Source organism: Stegodyphus dumicola, chromosome 2 (assembly GCF_044657685.1).
Source record: "Stegodyphus dumicola isolate Sdum_Otavi_A_Nest chromosome 2, ASM4465768v1".
NCBI classification, from domain to species: Eukaryota; Metazoa; Arthropoda; class Arachnida; order Araneae; family Eresidae; genus Stegodyphus; species Stegodyphus dumicola.
Genome location: NC_140769.1, coordinates 73,693,878 through 73,716,296, shown reverse-complemented (window position 1 = coordinate 73,716,296; position 22,419 = coordinate 73,693,878). Strand labels below are relative to the sequence as shown.

The 22,419-nt window shown below is 35.2% G+C and overlaps 1 protein-coding gene across 1 annotated transcript in view; it reads left to right on the top strand.

The window, feature by feature from the left end:
* The first annotated feature begins 492 nt into the window (after positions 1 to 492).
* Positions 493 to 22,419, top strand: part of LOC118192991 (NACHT and WD repeat domain-containing protein 2) — a 36,824-nt gene continuing 14,897 nt past the window's right edge. Inside the window, exons 1-5 of the mRNA XM_035364019.2 lie at positions 493 to 600; positions 2,556 to 2,759; positions 10,734 to 10,878; positions 12,226 to 12,451; positions 14,063 to 16,964. Of these exons, the coding sequence (XP_035219910.2) occupies positions 493 to 600; positions 2,556 to 2,759; positions 10,734 to 10,878; positions 12,226 to 12,451; positions 14,063 to 16,964 (3,585 nt within the window). The remainder of the gene's footprint in view (positions 601 to 2,555; positions 2,760 to 10,733; positions 10,879 to 12,225; positions 12,452 to 14,062; positions 16,965 to 22,419) is intronic.

Genomic DNA, 22,419 nt, shown 5'->3' with positions numbered 1-22,419 from the left:
TAAAGGAATAAATTATGCAGTAGGGTATGGGGTAGATCTTTGTGGATCTGATACTGATTTGTTTCAAACTGTGCTGCCATATTATATATGCCTGCAAATAAGAGGTATTCAAAAGCATTAACAAATAAAAGTAGGATTACTTACAAAGAATGCTGATAGTACCAAATATGTCCTTTTAGACAAAGAGCTCTAATCAAAGTCGAAAAGGTGAATTTTTTACTTGGTATTTTTATATTCGCTTGAGATAGCACTCATAATATTAATGAAATGTAATTAAGTAAGTACTATATTCTAGACACAGTTAACTTAAAAAGGCTTCAGAAGACAATCTGTAGCATGTTTAAAAAAATAATTAGTTTAGACCCTTTACATGTCAAAGTAAGGGTTTAATATAAAGGTACAGAGACTTAAATTGTGTACGAAACTGAAGAAGGGATCTTTATGAATTATATATCATGTTTTTCTTCAATGCCACCATGTTAGGTTGTTGACATGCGTTGGGGTGTAAGAGACGAAGCTACGGACGATCATATGACGACGGATCTGTGTATGAGAGAAATTGAGAATTGCCAAAGATTGTCCATGGGCCCCAATTTTGTGGTAAGTATAACTTCAGCTTATCATTCTAATGAATTCTTTTTATTGGAATTTTCAAATAATAATGCCTTTATGGCTAATGATGTTTTTGAAATAATTAATTAAAATAAATATTTCGATGTAACACAGTTTGGATATATTTAACTAAAAATCAGGATAAATTGAACTCTGTTAGTGTAAAGAATAACAAAATTTTGCTGAGATTTTAAAAACCCCTGTGTTGTTACTTATAAAAGCTAATATTATTACAAATACTTTTTCTACAATCTGGTTTTCCCATTTTGAAAAAAAGATTTTGTATTTTACATTGTAGAGTCATTAGGATTTTAAGCAGGAAACATGAAGAATGAGCAATACCCTCTCCGAGACTCGAATTTGGACCCCTCGAATACTCGCCAAGTGTGCCACAGTTACACCACGAAGGCATGCAGAAAGGAGGGAGAAAATACCCTATATACTCTTCCTTTTAAAGGGCGACTGGAGATTGGGGAACCCCGTCGCCTAATCTTGGCAGTGAAGAATCATCATCCACCACACCTTTTTAGTTCGGGCGCCACTGTAGAGACATTAGGTTATTTTGAAGCAGATGACGTGAAAAGTGTGAAGTACCCTCGCCGGGACTCGAACTTGGACGTCTCGAATACGCGCCGATGAGTGTGCTACCGTTACACCATGAAGGCATGCTGGAAGGAGGGAGAATACCTTACATACTCCACCTTTTAAAGAGAGAATGGGTATTAGGGAACCCAATCGCCAAATCCTTGTGGTGACGAATTATTGTCCATCATCTTTTAGTACCCACTGTAGACTCATTAGGTTATTTGGAAGCAGGAGACGTGAAAAATGAGCAATGCCTTCGCTGTCACTCGAAACTGTACTTCTCGAATATGCGCCCACTGTGCTTACCATTACAACACGAAGGCATGCAGAAAGGAGGGAGAAAGCCCTTTATAACATCTCTGATTTCTGATGGATTATTATTTTTTTTTGAATTATTATAGGCATACACTAAATTTTTAAACCTTTAATGATAGGCACTTCGAGGCATTTTGCAGATTGATTTTTCAGTTTTTGGAATTCAGTTCTTTTTAAATTATCAATTTATGTTATTCATAATATTTAAATGTCTTTACTAATTTCAAGTGACGGGACAGAGGACGAATATAGATTGAGAATATGTATGTTTGCAACATAAAGATTCAGTAATCCTCGCAAAGAATATCTTATGATCTTGAAATTTATGTTTAAAGAATTCGAAAGTCCAGTTTCGAAGACAGAACTTAAAGGTCATTTGTACTCAAACAAAACAAAATAATAAAAATCAAATCTTTTCATTCCTAAAAGAAGAACTTTAAAGACGCAGACTTATAAAAACTATTATTTTCTGTTGCTCTGAATAGAGTAAATTTCAAAATTTACATCGGAGCATGCACCTTGAATATAGCTCTGTCTGACAGCTCAGTCACAGAACTTCAATAGAACCAAAGAACTCATTAAAATTTTATTGCTTCATTGGTCATGCACACCGTATGGCGAGCTAAGATATGTTTATTATACCCTCTTCCTTCTATGATTTTATAGAAGCTCTCTCGCATAACCTTTGTTTGAAACAGAGAACAGTGGGGTGAAGATGAATAAAATTAACGTAAAGGTATTTTCTTTTACGAATGGTATATGGATCCTAATATCCTAAGCCTGAATGATTTAAATGGTTAGTAACCTTTTCGTTAAAACTTGCAGAGATTCTGAAAAAGTATGAAAAGTAAAAAAAGTTTTAATCGAAGACATCCATACAATTTGCTATATCCGATTTTCGTACTCTTGGAAGTTCGCTATAAAAGTATACGAAACTGGATGGGATCAAAAGGTTCATCAGTTATATACGAGGATTCGTTATAGTGTTCAAACATCTTTCGAAGTTCTTATTTAATGTTTTTTAAACAATATTTCCTTCACAGACATTCCTGGGGCAAAAGTATGGATACCGGCCCATACCGACCATCATTGACGGAAAGGAATTTCGATTAATCAGAGACGTACTAAGTCTTATGTCATTAGATACATCCCTTTTGGATCGGTGGTACCGAGAGGATACCAATGCAGTGCCATCGGTCTTTGTTCTACAACCAATCAGCTCTATTCTCGTTCATTTCAATAACAAGGTAAGACAGCGATTAGCAAATCATCGCCTAGAAAATAAATAAAAATAAACAAAATCTGAAAAGTTTCAGATTTTAAATTACGTCCAAAGGGACTTTTTTTTAACATTTTGTGTGTTACCTTTATTTATGAAATATCATATTCTTCGTACTTAAACCATAAAATTTAGTTCAAAAGCAAATAATTTTAAAATGAGCATATCCTTAGAATTTCCGATACACAGTCTCGTGCGCTGGAGATAAAAATGTGTTTTTATGTACAATGTTGCCATTGCTCGCTTTGAAATCCTTGAGTTTGTAAGATTCTAACTTGTGTACTTTTAAGTTAAAGAATCTTAAGAATTGGTAACCAAATAATAGCTTGAGTTCGTGTGACAGTAAATAGAACTTGAGAAGGGTTAAAGACCCTTTATTATTCCAAATTAATTTCACAGAACTCCTGCTTGGAGTTTTACAATAAAGCCTCCACTCGGGCTTGAACTCAAAAACTAAGAAATTAAAACTTAACTAATCTTAACTAAAACAATATAGCCGAACTATCAGAATTCTAACAGAGTTGGCCCCTTAGCTCTAAATAACGGCGAAGCTATCAAGGAGCTAAGTCGTCACTACCGGAAAAACAAGGCCTCGACACTGCGATCGTGACGTCACTAGTAGCGGGTAAAGGAACAAACGGGCTAGCAGCTTCTAGGCAGCACGAATTTTCTTCAAAAATTAGAAGTTTCATTGTTTATTCCCCAAAATAAAAAATAATGTAAGTAAGTAAAATACGTAAAAAAACTAAATTAGGTGAATTTTTGCTTTATGCATGAACATTTCAAGGGTATTTAAAAGACTGGCACATTATGGTTTCCATACATTTTTCGCCATGTGAGCCAATAAATTCCTTTTTACTGTAAGAACGGCAAAATGTATATTATTTTCCCCTTGGGTGCCAAGAACATCTACTTTCAACTTTGTATTAGCGCCGTAACGAAGTTCGTTTGCTGTATGTTTAAAATATGTGGTTATATCTAAATCTAAACATGCATGTAGATGAAACAAACTCATGTCCTTGGACATAATCATGACAAGAAAAAACTGCAAGCAGCAGATCATCTAAAGGAAGTGTTACATTATGGTGGTGATGACATGGAAAGCTCAGATATTTAATCAGCTATATGAAATATTATACAGAATAACAAAAATATATTTTATTGATTTAATTATAAATTTTTTCTTAAATATTAAAATATATTCAAAATGATGCCATAATCAAAATTAGAAGCTGTTTAAAATTTAATAAATATAAGTTTTGATATATATTTACTCTTACTTAATATTTTATTGACATTGCTATATAGAATAACTAAAGCAACAAGTTTTTAAGCAGTAACATGTGAAATTTAAGTAAAAATAGGTTAGCAATGTAATAGAAAGTGATGTATTGTGAATAATGTTTGTGTACAGCATTTCATACTTTTGAAAGCAACTAAACAAAAACTGATTTTAGCAAAAAGAGTGGTATATTATAATTCATGAGGATATCCTAAATTATTTTCTAGCATATAAGTGTAAATTACATTGAGATTAACAATATTTGAAATATGATAGGAGGTGATGTATCTTGTGTTATGTTTATTTACATAGCATACCACATAAAATTAATTATATTGAATTCAGAAAGAACTTATAAATATAATAACAATGTGAAAGCATTTATAAGTTATTGTCTAACATATGAAATGTAAGTAAAGTTAGGTGAGTAGTATATGAAATGTAATGGTAAGTGACATTCATGTACTACATTTGTCTACAGAATGTGCCACAATATATAAAATTAATTCTGTTGAAACCAATTGTGCGAAAACAAGAGAACCTAGGAAAAGCTAGTGAATATGTAATGATATACTACAATATAAAAGCATTTATAAGTCAGTTTTCAAGTTATGCAACTAGGAGAAATTCTTTATATTCAGTTTCCATGCATTTGTTATCATTCTTTGTTATCATGAAAATATACCATTTAGTAGTATAGTTTGATCATTTGCCAGATAAAAGAGTATTTTAAACGTTTGATGGGGAAATGTTTGGCATAATTTCTGGTTAACTACTTTTTGTTACTTCTTTCGGTTTTCTTTTGTTGCTTTGTTATATTCTTAGAATTTGAATTATAAGAATGACTGTAACAAATGCATAAAAAGTTGCTTTTCGATTTAAGGAACAACATGAACTCCATTTATTTTAGCACCCTGAATATTTTTTTTTTTTTTTTTTTTGTAATCAAAATTTTAAAATCTTCATCTTTTTCTTTTTTACCTACTTCTGGACAAGTTTTTAAACAAATGTATTTTCTTAAAATTTTAGAAATTCATTCTGGCATCTGTCTCCAGATTACAGATTTTTAAAGTATTCATTAATTTCAGATTCTTTTTTATTTACATTGGTAAAGATATTCCACAGAAAAGGGTTTTGAAGTTGAAACTTAACTTACCTATTCTTTTACGTGCGCTTCGTTTTAACATTTTTTACTCAGCACTAATTTACAATAAAGGCAACTTTTAGTTCACAGTTTACTTAACCTAAAATATTAAGGCGCTCACAGCTTTCTTTGCTTTCAAGCTAGCTCACTTTTGAATAGAAATTTATATCTTTTTCTTGACAAGAAACCATTCACAACAGATACAGTTATTCACTTTGTAGTTAATCACTTAAGTTAGTTAATTTATTAGTTAATCACTTAACTAATATTAATTTAGAAACAAATATTTTCTTGCTTTTTAACTCTCTAATCGGCAAGGCCGTATATACACTGCTGGCCATTAAAATTACAACACCGTAGAGGAATGATCTGACGAACGTCAAAATCAGGTGAAGGGAAAAAGAAGCTGGGATGTGCAAATGATTAGTATTTCAGCACATTTAGACGATGCAGGAGGGAGAAAGGACGTCTAAAGCACTGCGTAAAAGAAAAGTAGTGCTGTAGATTTTTCATTTGGAAAGCGCTTTGTAAGATTGGAGTTTGCTCAGAATATCATGTTATGCCTCGAATAAGAAGAGGAAATGTTTACAAGCAAGTGTCGGAATTCGATAGAATCAGGATCGTTGCCTAATGAGAATGTGGATTATCGTTCTGTGATATCACCCGTCACACTGGTCGACATCCAACTACTGTCATGTGAATATGGAATCAATAGGTTGCTGAGGGTCATACTGAACAGCATGCAGGATCTCAATGCCCTCCCATGACTAACGCCCAAGAGGACAGACATAATGTGATGTCAGCCATGCAATACTCTACGACCACATCACGGACCATTAGTCAAGAAATGGGCATGTTTGCAGCATGCCCAGTATCAGCTAATTCGGTCTGTCGATGTTTGCAGCAGTGTGGACTATCAGCACTGCGACCATTGCTTAGTCTTCCCATGACAATACAGCATAGAGAGAGATGGCATCTCTGGTGCACCAAACGGTAAAGCTGAATATAAGACTGGCACAATGTCGCCTTTTCAGACGAGTTCTGGTTCTGTATGCAGTATTCTGATGGCCGTATACATGTCTGGAGTGTCCGAGGAGACCACACATCGCCTGCTTGCATTCGATATTGGCACAGGGGCCCTGGACCTGGTGTAATCATTTGGGCATCCATTGGGTACACGATGCGCACATCTCTAGTTCAGATCAACAACAGTTTTAACACAGATCGGTGCATTTCTGATAACTTACGTCTAGTGGTTTCGCACTATCTTCGAGGCTCCCAGACGCTGTCATCCAACAAGATACTACAAAACCACATGTTGCATGTTGTGTTCTGACCTTCCTTGATACACAGGGTATTCGACTGCTGGCCTGGCCTTCCAGTCTCCAGATCTGTCACTTGTTGAAAACATTTGGTCATATGTTGCTAAGAGGCTGGCCGGCCACCCCTCTCCAGCTAATATGGTTGATGAAGTGTGGCGTAGACTTGAAGCAACATGGAATGAGTTGTCCGTTTTGGTTATCCAAGCCCAGTTTGACTCTATGCCTAATGGGGCAAGTGCCGTTTTACCTACCAGGGATGGTAGCTGTTTCTACTAATATCGTAGCCCTGTAAACTTCTAAACTGCTTATAAATTTAATCATTTTGTATTCATGGCATACTGTTTGTGTACAATAAATATCTTTTTTTTTATTTACTTTCCTTCACGGTGTTGGAATTTTAATGGCCAGTGGTGTATATAGAATTTTTTGTGATATCTGTGAGAACCTATATACGTGCATATTAAAATATGTCAAAGAAATTAAGGCAATATATTAAAAGTATGTAAATCCAGGCATAAAATACCAGAAGAATTTTTACATTAAAATGAAGAAAATAATTTTTTAATGGTAGTAGTTTTTAAGAAATTTTTGCTTGCACATGCCACTGTACTTCATGTGCATAATTAAATTTAATATTATTAAATATTATTGAGCAGTTTTTGTTATTTTTAATGTAATCAACAAAAGCTTCATTATCTACAGAAGAGCTAAATTATCATCTTATAAGAAAGAAATTTTTAATGTCACAGGAAACTGAAAAAATTCATGTAAAATTTGAATCTGACATTTTAATAAATATTGCTACTGTAAAATTCTACCAAAGTAATATTTCAAAATTCAAAGGTAAGTTCCAAATTGCGTTAGCATTTAGAAGTAATTAGTAACCAGGATACATTCCTTTACGCCGTCATACCTATACGGCTTAGACCGGACTGGAGGGGCGTTTCCTGTGTCATTGGCATGGGAAACCACTTGACAGAAGCCAGGTTTGTCGTTGAATAATGTATAAAAATTTCTTACCAATTTTTAGGCTTTTTCTTTTCTTCTAGTCCAAGGCGATCAAAGCCACTTTCGCCATTGCCCCCTCCTCTTCTTCCACAGCGTCCATGTGTACCTGCAAAGTTAATTCTAGAAATTAAGATTCACGCTAGCTGAGCGTAAGAAATCAACTCCCAAGATTACTGAAGTTAACAGATCCTTTACTATTAGAAAGTTGACTTTTTGTACTTCGTTTTTAATTTGCACATGCAACCCGATTTTTCCCATACAAACGCATTGTTTTCCCTGGAGGGCAATTACCCATTATCCCGTTGTTTTGAACAGTCTATCACGACGAAAATGCTTTTTAAAAAGCTTTTGCGAGAATAAACTATACTGAGCTTCTGTATCGAGAAGGGCAGGAGTCGGAACATTATTCAGTAAAATATGTATCTCTGGCAAGGCCAAATTTTGTACCACTACTAGTGTTCAAGTGGATTTTCTGAGGAACCTTTCTTCCCACTCGGTGACGGGGCCCCCTGTTCGATCATCGCGTTTAGTTTAACTTCTCCTTGTCCGCTCCTTTTTTATGTTGCTTTTTACATCCGAAAGTAGAGTTACCAGTCTTTCTGTTATCGGGCTTTTCACTTTTCCCCGTCTGCCGATACGAATTCTGCTGACCTTGAGGTTTCTTCTGCAGAGAAAACCTTGAATACTGGCGAAACTGATTTGCACGTGCGTTCTTGGAACTTTATTTTTGGTTCATGTTCGTGGTCGGAAGCCATTATAGCAGTGCACTCACTCACTCTGGAACTTTATTATTGCTAATTGGAGCAAGTTTTTCAATGTTTACGGGTTTCTGATTTCAAGAAAGTCCTGAACTGATTGACGGGAGTAAACGCGGTAATATCACTTCAATAAGCTCGCTATCCGGCCTCTTTCCATATAGTAAATTGATAATTTGAATTTTTCTTAAGATAAAATCTGTTACGTCTCCGAAATTCGTCTGGTACTTACTAAACAATTCTGATTCTAGCTTCGCATGGTCTTTCACAAATGGAAATGATTTTACAGCGCTACCTTGAAATTTTCCCAATTGTAACGCTTCGAACCTGGATCCCCCAACAAAAACTTGCCAATTCCTTTATTCCAGCTGAGAGCTTAGCCTTTTAGGTTCGTCGTAGCTATTGTAACTTTTTGCAGCTGGTTCACTGGATACAAGGTAAAATGTAGATCCAGCTGCTCCAGGAAAGTCATCATCGAGCCTTTGCTATCGAATGTTGCGGCTGGCTTCATTGCGGATCGCATTGTTTCGACAATGAATCCGAATCCCTCCATCGGATTTGCTGATGTCTGAGGGACCTGAAAGTTCGGAGGGGTCAATGAAAACTTTTCGTTTTCTAACGGCATAGTTCGTCACAATTATAAGGGCGCCAATGTAATGTTCCAACCTAGAATTTATAGCTAAATGTGTGGAACTTGTGAACTGGTAAGCGAATAATCGCTTTAATTCAGTAGACAGATACGTAAACTTGAGAAGGGTTAATTACCCTTTATTGCTCAAAATTTCGCAAATGGCCCTTTCTCAGGACGTACATAAACGCCTCCACTTAGGCTTGAACTCAAGAATATTAATAAATAAAATTCAACTAATGCTTAACTAAAAAGATATAGCCGAAGGTATCAAATTCTGCAGAAGTTGGCCCCTTAAATGCTAATTAAACGGCGAAGCTATCAAGAGTCTGAAATATGGCCGAGCGTAGTAAAAGCTAGAGAGAGTGTAGTCAAAAGACGAACGCGTGCTAGTCAGAATCTCTGGCTCTCTGACGAAGTAAGTGGAATTTCGACTTTAAGTACTGCTCTTACTTCAATTGCATTTAACCGCAATTCTGAAAACAACACTCTGGCAGGAAATTTGTAAGCTGAAATTAGAAGGGACATGAAAGTAGCTTTAACGAAAGATAACTGTTAAAACCTTAGGATAAACCTTACACGCTCACAGTGAAACATTATGAATGAACTAAACAAAAACTTTAAGAAACCAATTTGGTTACGTCTTTAGTACTTGGAATTCACTCATTAGGGTCTTTGAGACACAGAACCATATACCCTAAAAAAATGGAATCAGTTATCCCTATTGTGTACTTAAACAAAAATCCCGTTTGGAAGAGTAAAAAAGCAAAGCTTATTTACTATAAAAATCACACTAGTACAAATAACAGACAAATAAATTTTTTAAGTTACAAATAATAGAAAATTTTACCATAGGTATACTTAAGAAATCTACATTTAGAAAATCACTTCTTAAAGCAAAATGGCTGAAAATGATTATGTGTTTCCAGTTTTTGCAAAAACACATATTATTGAATGCGCTATAGGATTTCAAAATTCTATTAATTGATTTTCATACGCTTTTTGATCGGGGATCAAGTATCGTTGTAATGCCCATTCTGCTATACTGGTGAAGGAAGTTGTATGTTACTTACAACTCAGAGAGATACCAACGACCATCTGCGTGAGTAAGAGAAATTTCGCATCGTTTAGTGAATTCTCAGGCTTGTAAGCAAAGATTAAGTTAAAATTTTATTTTTAATTTTTTGATTAGGAGAGATAATTCATGAGAAATTTATGTTTAGAGGGGAAAATTAAAACACATATTCTATAAAAACCGATTTCTGAAGAAAGAGTCCATCGTGTCAGTCAGAAGACACTATATCACATAGCGGAGTTCTATTGTCCTTTTACGTAACAAAATTATCGTCAAGCCCTCAACTAGAAAAAACTGCTTAACTTCTGTTAAACATTTCATTATTTGCTAGATTTAACATATTCTGAACTATATTCTTTTACGTCTGTGAAATCTTCCAAAAACCCTATGAATATATCATGAAGCATACAGAATTAAAGTTTGCACGTTGAAGACGAATAGTGGTGAAACTGTTTTCTTCAAATACTTCTTTCTTTCGTCTCTTTGTTCTAATGGGTTCAACAATAAAACTTTGCAGAATCACTCGGTTGTGCTAAGATAATCAATAAATCAATGATTGTTTTTTCAAGTAGGTTATTTTCTGTGCTGCTGAACTACAAATAAAATGCCTTGCTCTAAATAATACAAAAATAAAATATAAATAAGAGGCTATTATATTTTATTCTCTGAGATCACAATTTTAACTGCTTGCCAGTTGAAGAGTGACATGCATTATTGTCTTCTTCTAGCGCGCCCCAAAGCTCCAAGCTGCCGACCAAGCCACTTGGTGGGACACACTAGAAAAGCTTCAGAAACTCCTACGGAAAGCTGCACACTCTCTTTATGTGTCTGAGAAAATAGATCTTGAGGCAATGCACAATTACATGATGTCTGGTGAGTGAATATCTCTTGCGTAAAACAGCTTCGTAAAAGTAACATTAAAAACATGCAGATTATATAAATAAATTTCATTTTCTTTTATTGGTAGTATTTATAGCATTTAATGATGAATAATTTTAGAGCTGAGTAACAATAATACTGAAGATATAAAAAGGATCTTTTTTGGTCAAAGTTTGCAAATTACATAATCTGATGTTCATCGGTCCTACGACAGTAACTTACTTAAGTCTACATATGGATAGTTGATACTCTAACAAAGCAGGAGCAAGTCTTCTCTCCCCACCTTATAATTAAGCCGAATATCAAAAGTCATGAGCAAATTTTTAACCGCTCGTATGCTGTCAAAAGTTTCCATAAAACTAGATAGGTATCGCTGTTTACGTATGTATAATTAAAAAAATATAATGAAGTAAAAATAATGTTAATTCATTAAAAAAGTGCCTTTTGCTGCTACAAATAATTTAAAACATGAAATGAAACGTTAAATTATGTCACTGAGTATCATTTTGTAACTTTTCCATGTAGGCTTGCTGTCATTTCTGCTTTTAGGACCTTACAATAGCTCTTAAATGATTAGAACGTTAAATAATATCAATCGTTATAATAATTAACATAATTTTGTTTGCCTTATCCATTTTATGATGGTATTCCTTTCCGTTAACAATTTTATGTTGTCTTTTGAAATCAGAATATGAAACAAAAGAAAAAAATTAAAAAGCATTCAGATTTTAAGGGCGACCAAAAAGAGTTTTTTAACGTTTAATATGGTTTATCAGTAGAAATTATACACGGAGATGGTCCAGAAGGAAAAGAGAAACGTTTTATCGGATACTAGGTGAATATAGTACATTTAGGCTAACGTTGGAATGTGATATATCTTCTCTAGATTTAAAAAGTTAAAAAATATATAATTTAATTTTCTAGAAATATTTAATGTTTTTAATTAAGTTTATATTGATTTAAACGCATTTTTATTTAATCAGTGAAATTAAAAAATAGTAAAAAATAATGATAATAATAACAATATCTTTAAAATTGCATCTGCTTTTAAAGATCTTAGTTTGTTAATAAATAACAAACAGATTAAATTAAAAAGGTAAATATTTTACATTTTCCTGAATGGCAAGGGACTCGAATGAAATGTGAAATTGTGAATCAATGTGAAATCGTGTTTCGAGATTAATAGGTCATTTGGCCTAATCATTAACAACATTATAATTAAGTATTAAAATTATTAATGTAGATTTTTGGTTAAGATGCCAGCATTTTCGCTTTTTAAAGTGCTGAAATATTGATAATTGTATCATAAAAACAGTGAAGGTTTTTGATGCTGCCCTCTAGTGACAGAACGTGAAGTCATAAATGGAATTCTCAAAGTTTCCAATACAAGGAACCACTGCCTGGCATACATTCGGCAAATTAACGCTGTGGATATGACGAATCTTAAAGAAGTCAGCAAATTCATCGACACCTTGGGAAGGACAGTCGACATAGAAGCTCAAAGGTTGTTAACTGATCTTCGAGATGTCAGGCTTCCGGCAAAAATAGAAGCTTCTAATATGGTGAAGTAAGTTATTTTTTACTTTTAAGTTTCTATTAAAAATATATAATAAAAGGTATTAGTTCGTAGTGTTCTCACTAATAACACTGCTGAAATAATTAGAAAAATTTACTCGGCAGACGTACATAGAGGTATTAAATGAAATGTTTAAAACCATGGTTTTGCTTATCAACAATATGACCTATTAACATTCCGCCAAACAATTCTGACGGATGTGTAAAGGAATAGATCAATCTTTAATTAGATAATCACAGATTTAATAAACAGAAACTCAACCTTTGAGATTATTTAATAAATTCATTAAGACTTACGCCAGTGATCGTGGAAGGCGAAATTTCTTAACATTACTTAATAATATAGTTGTATTCATTGTGAACTAGGCGCAACATAGAAAACAATAATATAGTCATATACACTATGAACTAGACGAAAAATGAATGTTATACTTGTTCGCAGCGCCATTTTATCCAACCCCATACTTTCAATGCTTTGAATATGGGTAGCAGTATTACTAGCCCCGTACATTTGAAAATGCTCCACTGCTTGTTGTTCTATAGAAGGCAGATCCAAAATTTTAATAATCCTTTCTTCAAAATGTGACAGAATAACAGAGAAATAGTAGTCAACTTAATAAAAATTAAATTGGCTAACTGAGGATCGGATAGCCGAAACGTAAAAACTAAAACAAAGATCTTATGAAAGTGTTAGGACGCCACGCGGTATTTGACGACAGCTCTTGTTTGACAAAAATGGTTGACTGGGAAATACAGAAGTATTGTAAATTTTGATGCTGCATCCCTTCAATCATTCTCTATCTTTCCCATCATCCTCTCTATTTTGACCACCTGGTAGCCGAAAGAAAAATTAATAAAATTTGTATTATTAATTATTTACGTCCTAAAGACTGCTTTTTTTATATTTTTGAAAAACATTTGGGTCAGCTTCAGGATTTGATATGATTAACATCATGGAAAACTAAATTTTGACAAACCTATTCCTCTCTATAAGACTTCAGAGTGTTCAGATTAAATTGCATTATTTTAAAAAAGTTGAATTTTGAGGGCAGTAACATATTTTCTGAAAAACGTACCAAGATTACGTTCTGAGTTTCTTATGTTTGTATTGATACATCTACCAAACGATTTGCAATGAAAATTTCGAAATAGATTCGTGTAGTAGCCCAAATAAAGATATTCGCTAAATAGAAGATATTGTGCAGCCAGCGGCGCCAACACTAATCTTAATTTGGTCTTGGTTACTAATAGCGGGAAGTGTCTGAACAGATTCTGGACAATTCAGATATTTTGAGATTGCCTTGACCAGCAGAGCTAACTGAGTTAAGATTTTATGAATACCTAATTGCACTGTTTAGAAGATCACGATTTTCTCTCTCATGAAATTTGGCATTCCATAAGAATTAGGAGTCTGATCAATAAGTTTCGGCCCAATTGTTTTATTTCATGGTATGTTTAACCTCATAGCTTATGAAATAATCTATAAAAGTATTATTAATATTGAAAAGTAATATTCATATCAAATATTGTTCGAAAGGTATATAAATCTTCACTAGTATGGTTCAGTAATATTCATGTTTTAAAGTTAATTTTCTTTCAACAGGTATACTATTAACTGGACTGGTAAAGAAGGTCTAGCAGTAAAATATCATGAAGATTATCTTCGCGAATTCACAGCTCATTTCTATAAGCACATAACTCGTTTGGTAGATCGTGCTATGAGGAAGGAAGATCTCAGTAGCCAAGGACACATTGTAACAGAGATACTACAGCATCTTCAAGCTGGGAAAAGTTCAGTTTCTACATTCCAAGGAAGAGAATATGAGCTGAATCGAATTAAAAGTTATATCCAGTCAGACTGTGTGCAGCCTTTTGTCCTTCATGGCAAAGGTGGTTCCGGAAAGACGTCTCTTTTAGCTAAAGCAGCGAGTATGGTAACCACATGGTGTCCCAAGGGAACGAAACCTATACTCATTCTTCGTTTTCTTGGTACTACACCAGATAGCTCTAGTGTCATACCAATGCTTACAAGCGTTTGTCAACAAATAATGTATAATTATATGATGCCTTGGGAAGGCATACCTGATGATCTTATACCTCTTATTGCTTTTACAAAACGTCTGCTGACGAAGATTACATATGAACAAGCTTTATACATATTTCTGGATTCAGTGGATCAGCTAACTGGTCCAAGTGATTCGAATAAGCTAACGTGGTTACCCACAAGGATTCCCGACAATGTTAAAATCGTAATTTCAACAGCTTCTGAAGGAGAGGCAAAGGAATATCATTTATTGAAGAAAATGTTAGGGAATGAAAATCAGTTTGTAGAAGTCCATCCGCTGGGAGAAGAGTTGGCAGAACATACAATGAAATGTTGGTTACAAATGAATGGTAGAGACGTCAATAAATATCAGTGGAACGTTGTGAAAAAAGCAATCAGTAAATGTACATTACCAATATTTATTAAACTAATATTTGCAGACGTTATGAGATGGCGATCTTATTCAAAAGCTTCAGAAACTATTTTAGCTTATACTGTAATGGACAGCATTATGAAACTCTTCGATCGCATTGAAAAACAGCATGGGCGGTTGCTGGTAGCTCATGCTCTATCTTACATCACAGCTTCCAAGAGTGGCTTAAGTGAAACAGAACTTGAAGATTTAATATCTTTGGATGATATAGTTCTAGATGATGTGTATCAGTATCATATGCCACCGGTTCGAAGAATACCACCTCTTCTTTGGACGAGAATTCGTAGAGACTTACCAAATTACCTTTCAGAGAGAGAAGCAGATGGAGTTAGTGTCTTGAACTGGTACCATAGGCAGTTCCGAGATGCTGCTATAGAACGCTACTTTGTGAAACCAGAACTTGTACAGTATTTCCATTCTTCCATCGCTGAGTATTTTCTCGGAACATGGGGAGGAGGGAAGCCCAAACCATTCAAATACACAGAAATACAACGTTACCGTTTCGGCCTCAAGGAACAAGCAGGTACAGCTGATAGGAAAGTCCCTTTACAACCCCTAGTCTTCTACACAAACGACGGTCGTGTATCGGGTTATAATAAACGAAAGTTTGGAGAGTTACCATTTCATTTAGTTCGTTCACTACGCTATGAAGATCTTTTTGAAAATGTTCTTTTCAATTACATGTGGCTTCATAGTAAAATTAGTTGTTGTCCCTTACAAACAATATTGGCCGATTTTGAAGATATGGTGGAGCATCTAAACGATAGCGAACTTATCAAGCAACTGAATATAGTAGCTGACGGCATGAGATTAGGTGGTGTGGTCTTAGCCCAACATCCAGATATGTTGGCCTCCCAGATTATTGGAAGGCTTTTGCCAGTTAAAGATATATACTCAAGAGTCAAAGGGCTAATAGTACAGTGTGATAATTTAGGCACACAGCACTGTGCTTTAGTACCAGCTTTTCATATTTTACATACTCCTGGAGGACCTCTTAAATACTCCCTCGAAGGTCATCCTTTCGCTATTTTTGGATTTTGTCTTACCTCCGATCAACGTTTTGTGCTTACGGTTTCAAACAAGTTCCTCATGTTCGATCTTATGACAGGAGAAATTACTTGTGATGTCGATCCTGAGATACCTGGTATCATGCAAGCTTTAGCACTAAGCGCTGATGACAAATATGCCATAACTTATACAAATCATAACGAGATTATCATTCTCAATGCTTTATCTGGTGATGTAGAAATAGTGACAAATATGTTTGAAAGCAGACCTATTACTGGAATTGATATTTATAACAATATAGGCATAGCATGGACACCAAAAGAATGGGTCACTTTCCACGAATCAAATGGGGAAAAATTATCAGTTAATTCTATTGAAGAAACAGAATACTTTATATCACATGTGCATTTTTTGGATGAAGCTAACTACTCCATTGCGCTTTCGAGTCACAGGAAAGGCAAAGAGAACTTAAGAGCCAATCATCTATTAAGAACAACAATAAACGGAAATAGTATTAATGAACTTACCATTGATAGCGCTTTATATATAGTTCAAGAAAGTAATGATATTTATGCAACGCAGGATTTCGAGGACATTTACCACGTTTGCCATTTTAAAGCATCCACAGATGGGTGGAATAAAGTGAAGGATATAGGAGAAATTGAAATCCGAGTCATGGCACTAGAACTTTCTCCCGATGAACATTTTCTAGTGGGAACTACACCGGTAGGATTTTGTTTGTGGAATCTCGCAACTAACAAAAATGTATCATTACAGCTTCCTAGTAACGTCAAGAATATATCGACAAAACCGTTTCATTCCCAGAGCTCATTAGCTCTAACAAAGCATAACCAATATGCCGTTGGCGGCATCAGGAAATCTTTGTACATATGGAATCTGAAAGATGGACAGCTTTTGAAGGAAGTAGATGCTCACATTGCAAGGATCATGAAAATAAAATCTTTGATTATCGATGATTTCAACGGGATTGTGTCGTCTTCGATTGACAAAACTATAAAGGTGAGTTCATTTAAATACTCCTAAAAATAGTAATAAGATATTACACTTTTTGCAGGAAGATATCGTTTTTTAAAATTTGCAATAATAATTTTATTTCTTGCACAATTATATAGTAATGAATCGATCAGTTTTGATTTTTACGATAAAGTTACATTAATTACTGTAAATGCATTTCTTCAACAAATATTGTACATATATGAACTCTTGATATATAAACTAATGAATATTTTGCGAAACTGAATGCCCGTAAAATTTCCTGTTCAATTGTAGGATTTATATTTATTTTAATTAACATTTATTTTAAGTTTAAACTATCTTTCCTGTCAAGCCTTACTTTCCCCTGGAATTGCCAATGCCAGAGTATGTAAATTTTAGTAGAACGCGCAAAGATTCAAATTGTCAGCGGAAGTAATCTGAGTTAAATAGAAGGGAAACGAGTTCGAAAGTGTGCTTTCTTGCTTCACGAGCGTGGAGGTGGCTAGTTAGAAATTGAAGAACCACGCGTTTTGGCATGTGTGCTTGTCTCGGCCAATTGTTAGTATTTCAACGTGATATTCAAAGTTTGCTGAATTAGCAGCGGTATTGTAAAACGCGGTGAGGTTAGTTACGTTTAAAGAGCCTCGTACTTAGTCTCTATGACTAAGTACGTACTTAGTCTCTATGACTCTCGTACTTACTCTTAGTTATTATTTCTTTTCAGGTTCTTATTTTTTTTTTAACCGCCGGGTCGGCGTAGATTGTGAGCGTCAAGAGCACGCATTTGTAATTTCTAAAGTTGAATAAAAAGGGACTTAAACCCTTCGCAGGACTCTGTCAAATTTCCAGGTTCAGCAGTCCCCACTATTGTTGCGTGCAGGTTGGAAGCGCGCAACATTACATTGGCGCCCGAACACTTATCGAACTGAAATGGCCGAAAATTGGAAGGATTTGGATACCTGGTCCAGACGATGAGAGCGTCAATCAAGCCAAACGTCAATTTCGACGGAAAAAAATCGGTGGCGATATTTCTAGAAGGCCTCGACAATCACTTCCAGCTCTACCCTGTGCCTGAAAGACAAAAAGCTGCCATCGCCACATCTGCACTAAGAGGACAGGCCACGCTATGGTGGAAGAATATAGGCAAATTTTTATTAGAGGAATTCGGGGGCCATACATTTGAAAATTTCAAAAAATCGTTATTAAAGGCCTTCCCCATAGTGAAAGATCGAGCAAGGCTAGAAGCCGAACTATATAGTTTTTATCAACGGAATATAGAAGAGTTGACGGACTTTATTCTACGAAAAATTAAGCTGACGGATATGCTGTATGGGAAGAAACCCGAAGCGGAGATTATTGAAATAATCTTACCAAGATTGTTACCTGCTGTTCAAGACTACTTCGAAATTAGAAACCCAAGCACATTGCAGGAGCTCTTCGAATTGGCGGTCAAGTTTCAAAATCGCAGAATAGCGGAAAAAGCTAGAGGGGCATCGTATTCTCAAAGTATCCGAAAGCAATCTTCAAATGAGCAGACCAGAAATGCAAACCGCTCTTATGGGGGAAAGAGCTACCAAGCTAACTCATCGAAGCTCGAAGGTCAAGGCCCAAAAAGGAAATTTGAAAACAACCGTCCGCGTACCCAGAAGGCAGAAGTTGAAAGGAAATCTTTAAACGAGTAGACAGGCCTGTGAAAGCGAGGGTCCAGACCCCGGAAGTTTTGAAAAAACCCTCAAGAAGACACTTAAATACGGTCAACTCACAGTTACCAATTATACAAGTCCTGGTTGGCGATGTACCAGTAGAAGTCCTCATCGATACAGAAGCAGAAGGTAATTTTATGAGTGATAGTTTTTTAAGAAGAACTTTAATAGGTTTCGATTATTTAAAAATAAAAACACAGAAATCATAGCAGCGCAAGGACAAACTTGTCACTGTATTGGAAAATTATCTTTAAAAATTCAAGTTTAGAACGAAAGCCTTAAAATATTAATTTTTGTAGTAAAAAATTTGCAAAGTCTACTTATTTTAGGTATGGAATTTTTAAAAGCCGCGAAGGCCAAACTGAATTTTCAGGAAAGTTCTATTGTGCTGGAGATGGATAGGAGAGTGGTGGAACCAGTGGAACAACCGCAATTTGACCTTAGCCATTTGAATGACCATGAAAGTCAAGCCATCCAGCAAGTGGTGAGTACTTTTTAAAACTTGTTTTCAGAACGGCCTAGTAGCTGTCAAATAGTTACGCATGAGATACAGTTAACTGCCAACAAACTCTGTAGGACTAAACCTTGTCGCTATGATAAACAAAAAGAGCAAATCATAGAAGAACATATTCAGGAAATGTTAAAGAACACAATAATAACGCCCATAAATAGTGAGTACGCGAGTCCAGTCGTACTATGTAGGAAAAAGAACGAGTTTCCTCCTTCGGATAAAAGGGCTTGGAGGTTTGCTATCGATCTCAGAAAACTTAATTGTATTACTAAATTCCCAGTTTACCCTTTGCCGGTTATAGAGGAAATTATTAGAAAGATTAAATCTACAAGATACATGACTACTTTGGCTACATAAATGAGTTAGCTTATGCTTTAAGAACGGCAAATCACGATACTACGGGAAAAACCCCAACAGAATTATTTTTAGGACGAAAGTTAATTACGCCTTTAGATAAATTATTCTTTGTGCAACAAAGAGAGCAAGAATTTAAACAGATAGACTTGCAAACACTTATTGACCAGGCGGTTAACAACTCGGATACGGCAAGAAATAGGCAAAAATTATATTATGATAGAAAACGCCGTGAAGCAGATTTTAAAGTTGGGGATAAAGTGTTGAAGCGGAAATTTTCTTTATCAAGTGCCCCAGACAATTTTACTGCAAAGTTAGCTCCAAAATTTGAAGGCCCCCTATGTAATTCAGGAAATCAAGGGAGTCGTATTGTACCTTAAAAACGAGAGAGGGGAAATCTGTAAAGCAAGTCCCAACCAGGTGAAAAAATATTATAATCAAAATGATTTTGAAATCCTTAAAAGTTTCTTGCAGGACTCAAGCGTAAAAGAAGTAGAAGGTCCAGAAGTAACGTCACCCGTTCCACCACCCAAGAAGCAGAGAACTGAAGAGAAACCTAGCCCTTCTACAAGTCATGCGACGGTACCGAAAAGAAGAAATGAAAACAGTCAGACTCCAGCATTTAAGAAATACAAGAAAGCAAAGCCGCCGCGTAAAGAAACTGTGGTAAAGAGGAAAACACCATTTACAACGTATCGCAGTAGAAATTCTACATCGAGGAGAACGCTTCCAGGGCCAGAGAGTCAGGTGCAAACAAGGCCGCCGTTCCCGAGAACGAAAAGACAGCAGGAGAAACGAAAAGACCACCACCAACAGAAGAAATTCAAGCATGATTCCAGACCGGAAGACACCAAGACCAGCCTTCCAGGGGCAAAACGGAAAAGAGAGCAACCCGACGACTACCACTCCAAGAGGCCAGCATGCAGAGGGCGAAAATGAAAAAGCAACGTGGACGACACTCGAAGGACCCTAAGGAGACGACTGACGTCGATGAAACCTATAACGTGGGAGCAGTTCTGCCAGAAGAGGATGTCGGAGTTCCAATCATCGAAAACTCAAAGATAAGTTAGAATCTTCTATAAAATGTTTTTCTTTTGTTCCGAAATGTTATGCGTAAATACGAAGTTCTATGTTTTGACGGAAGTCAATGTGTCTCTGTTGAGACTTAGTTTTATTTCACTTTATTTAGCTAAGGCAAAAGTATTATTTTCTTTAAGTATAAAATCTAAGAACAAGCAGTTTCTGTTGGTCGAAAGACTAATTCTGTTATGTTAAAGCCAAAATTTGGCCAAAGATAAAAATAACTTCGTATTCTTGTATTAATAAGAACTTTAGTTTCAGTGCCGCCAGCTTGGCGAAGAATAAGTAAAGTAAAAATTTATTTTTCTCTTATTCATTTTATGGTAAATTGTAAAAATTATATGGATTAGAATTTTGTAAATATACGTAAATCCTTGAAAGTTATGTAAAAGTAGAATTTAGTCTAGAAGTATAAAATTTTAGATGCTAAAAGTAAATGCTCAAAAGCAATGAATTCAAATTTAAGTATTAAACTGTAGATAAAATCATGCTTTAGAGCGAAAGCCTGCATGCCTAAAGATGAATGAGGGGGAATTTAGAATGAATGTGTTTTGTAGGTTCTCCACCTACACTTGAATTTTAAGAATGTTAAAGTAGCTCATCGAGTTGTAGAATGTCGAGTAAGGTGTGTCTATTTGGTCGTTGAATTCTAACAAATCATTGTGGTTAGGGGAAGTGTTGCAATACTAAAACACGAATATTCTCGTTTGACACCACACACGGTGGAGAGCCAAGTTAAATTCATGTTTGAATACTTGAATGAATGTGAATTAAGCAGTAACTAAGGAAATTAAATCGTTCAAAAACAAAAAACTTATTCAGTGTCAAGAAAGTGTAAATTATAATGTATTTAGAAAGATACTGATACTTATTCCTTCCAGATGTTCTCTTCCTTCCAGATGCTGGAAGGAAGAGAACAGATTGATTGCTGAAGTCCAGGAAAGGTTGCTGTAAGAAGAGAGAATTAAACAAGTATCTACAGAAATTTATTCTACCTTTTGTGAGATAACAGATTTTTTTTTATGTAAAAGAGGCTCTTAAAATTTAGTTCAGAATTGTGGAAACTTTTCAACAGGTCGTTTCTAGGACCTCCTTCCAAATTTACCAAATTCTGGCAGCGGAAAATGTAGGGTTTATATTTATTTTAACTAACATTTATTTTAAGTTTAAACTATCTTTCCTGTCAAGCCTTACCTTCCCCTGGAATTGCCAATGCCAGAGTATGTAAATTTTAGTAGAACGCGCAAGGATTCAAATTGTCAGCGGAAGTAATCTGAGTTAAATAGAAGGGAAACGAGTTCGAAAGTGTGCTTTCTTGCTTCACGAGCGTGGAGGTGGCTAGTTAGAAATTGAAGAACCACGCGTTTCGGCCTGTGTGCTTGCCTCGGCAAATTGTTAATCTTTCAACGTAATATTCAGAAGTTTGCTGAATTATCAGCGGTATTTTAGAACGCGGTGAGGTTAGTTACGTTTAGAGAGCCTCGTGGTTAGTCACTTGTTATTATCTCTTTTTAGTTTCTTATTTTTATTTTACCGCCGGGTTGGCGTAGTTTGTGAGCGTCAAGAGCACGCATTTGTAATTTCTAAAGTTGAATAAAAAGGGATTTAAACCCTTCTCAAGACTTTGTCTACTTTCCAGTTCTTAGCAGTCACCACTATTGTTGCGTGCAGGTTGGAAGCGCGCAACATTACACAATTATATGGAATTAGACTTTGAATTCTATGGGACTGCATAGGAATATTATTAAAGAGAAGAAATTTATTGATTTAGGAGTGGCAAAAATATTTGTTATAGTCATCAGCCACACTAAAAGTGGAAATTAGATACATT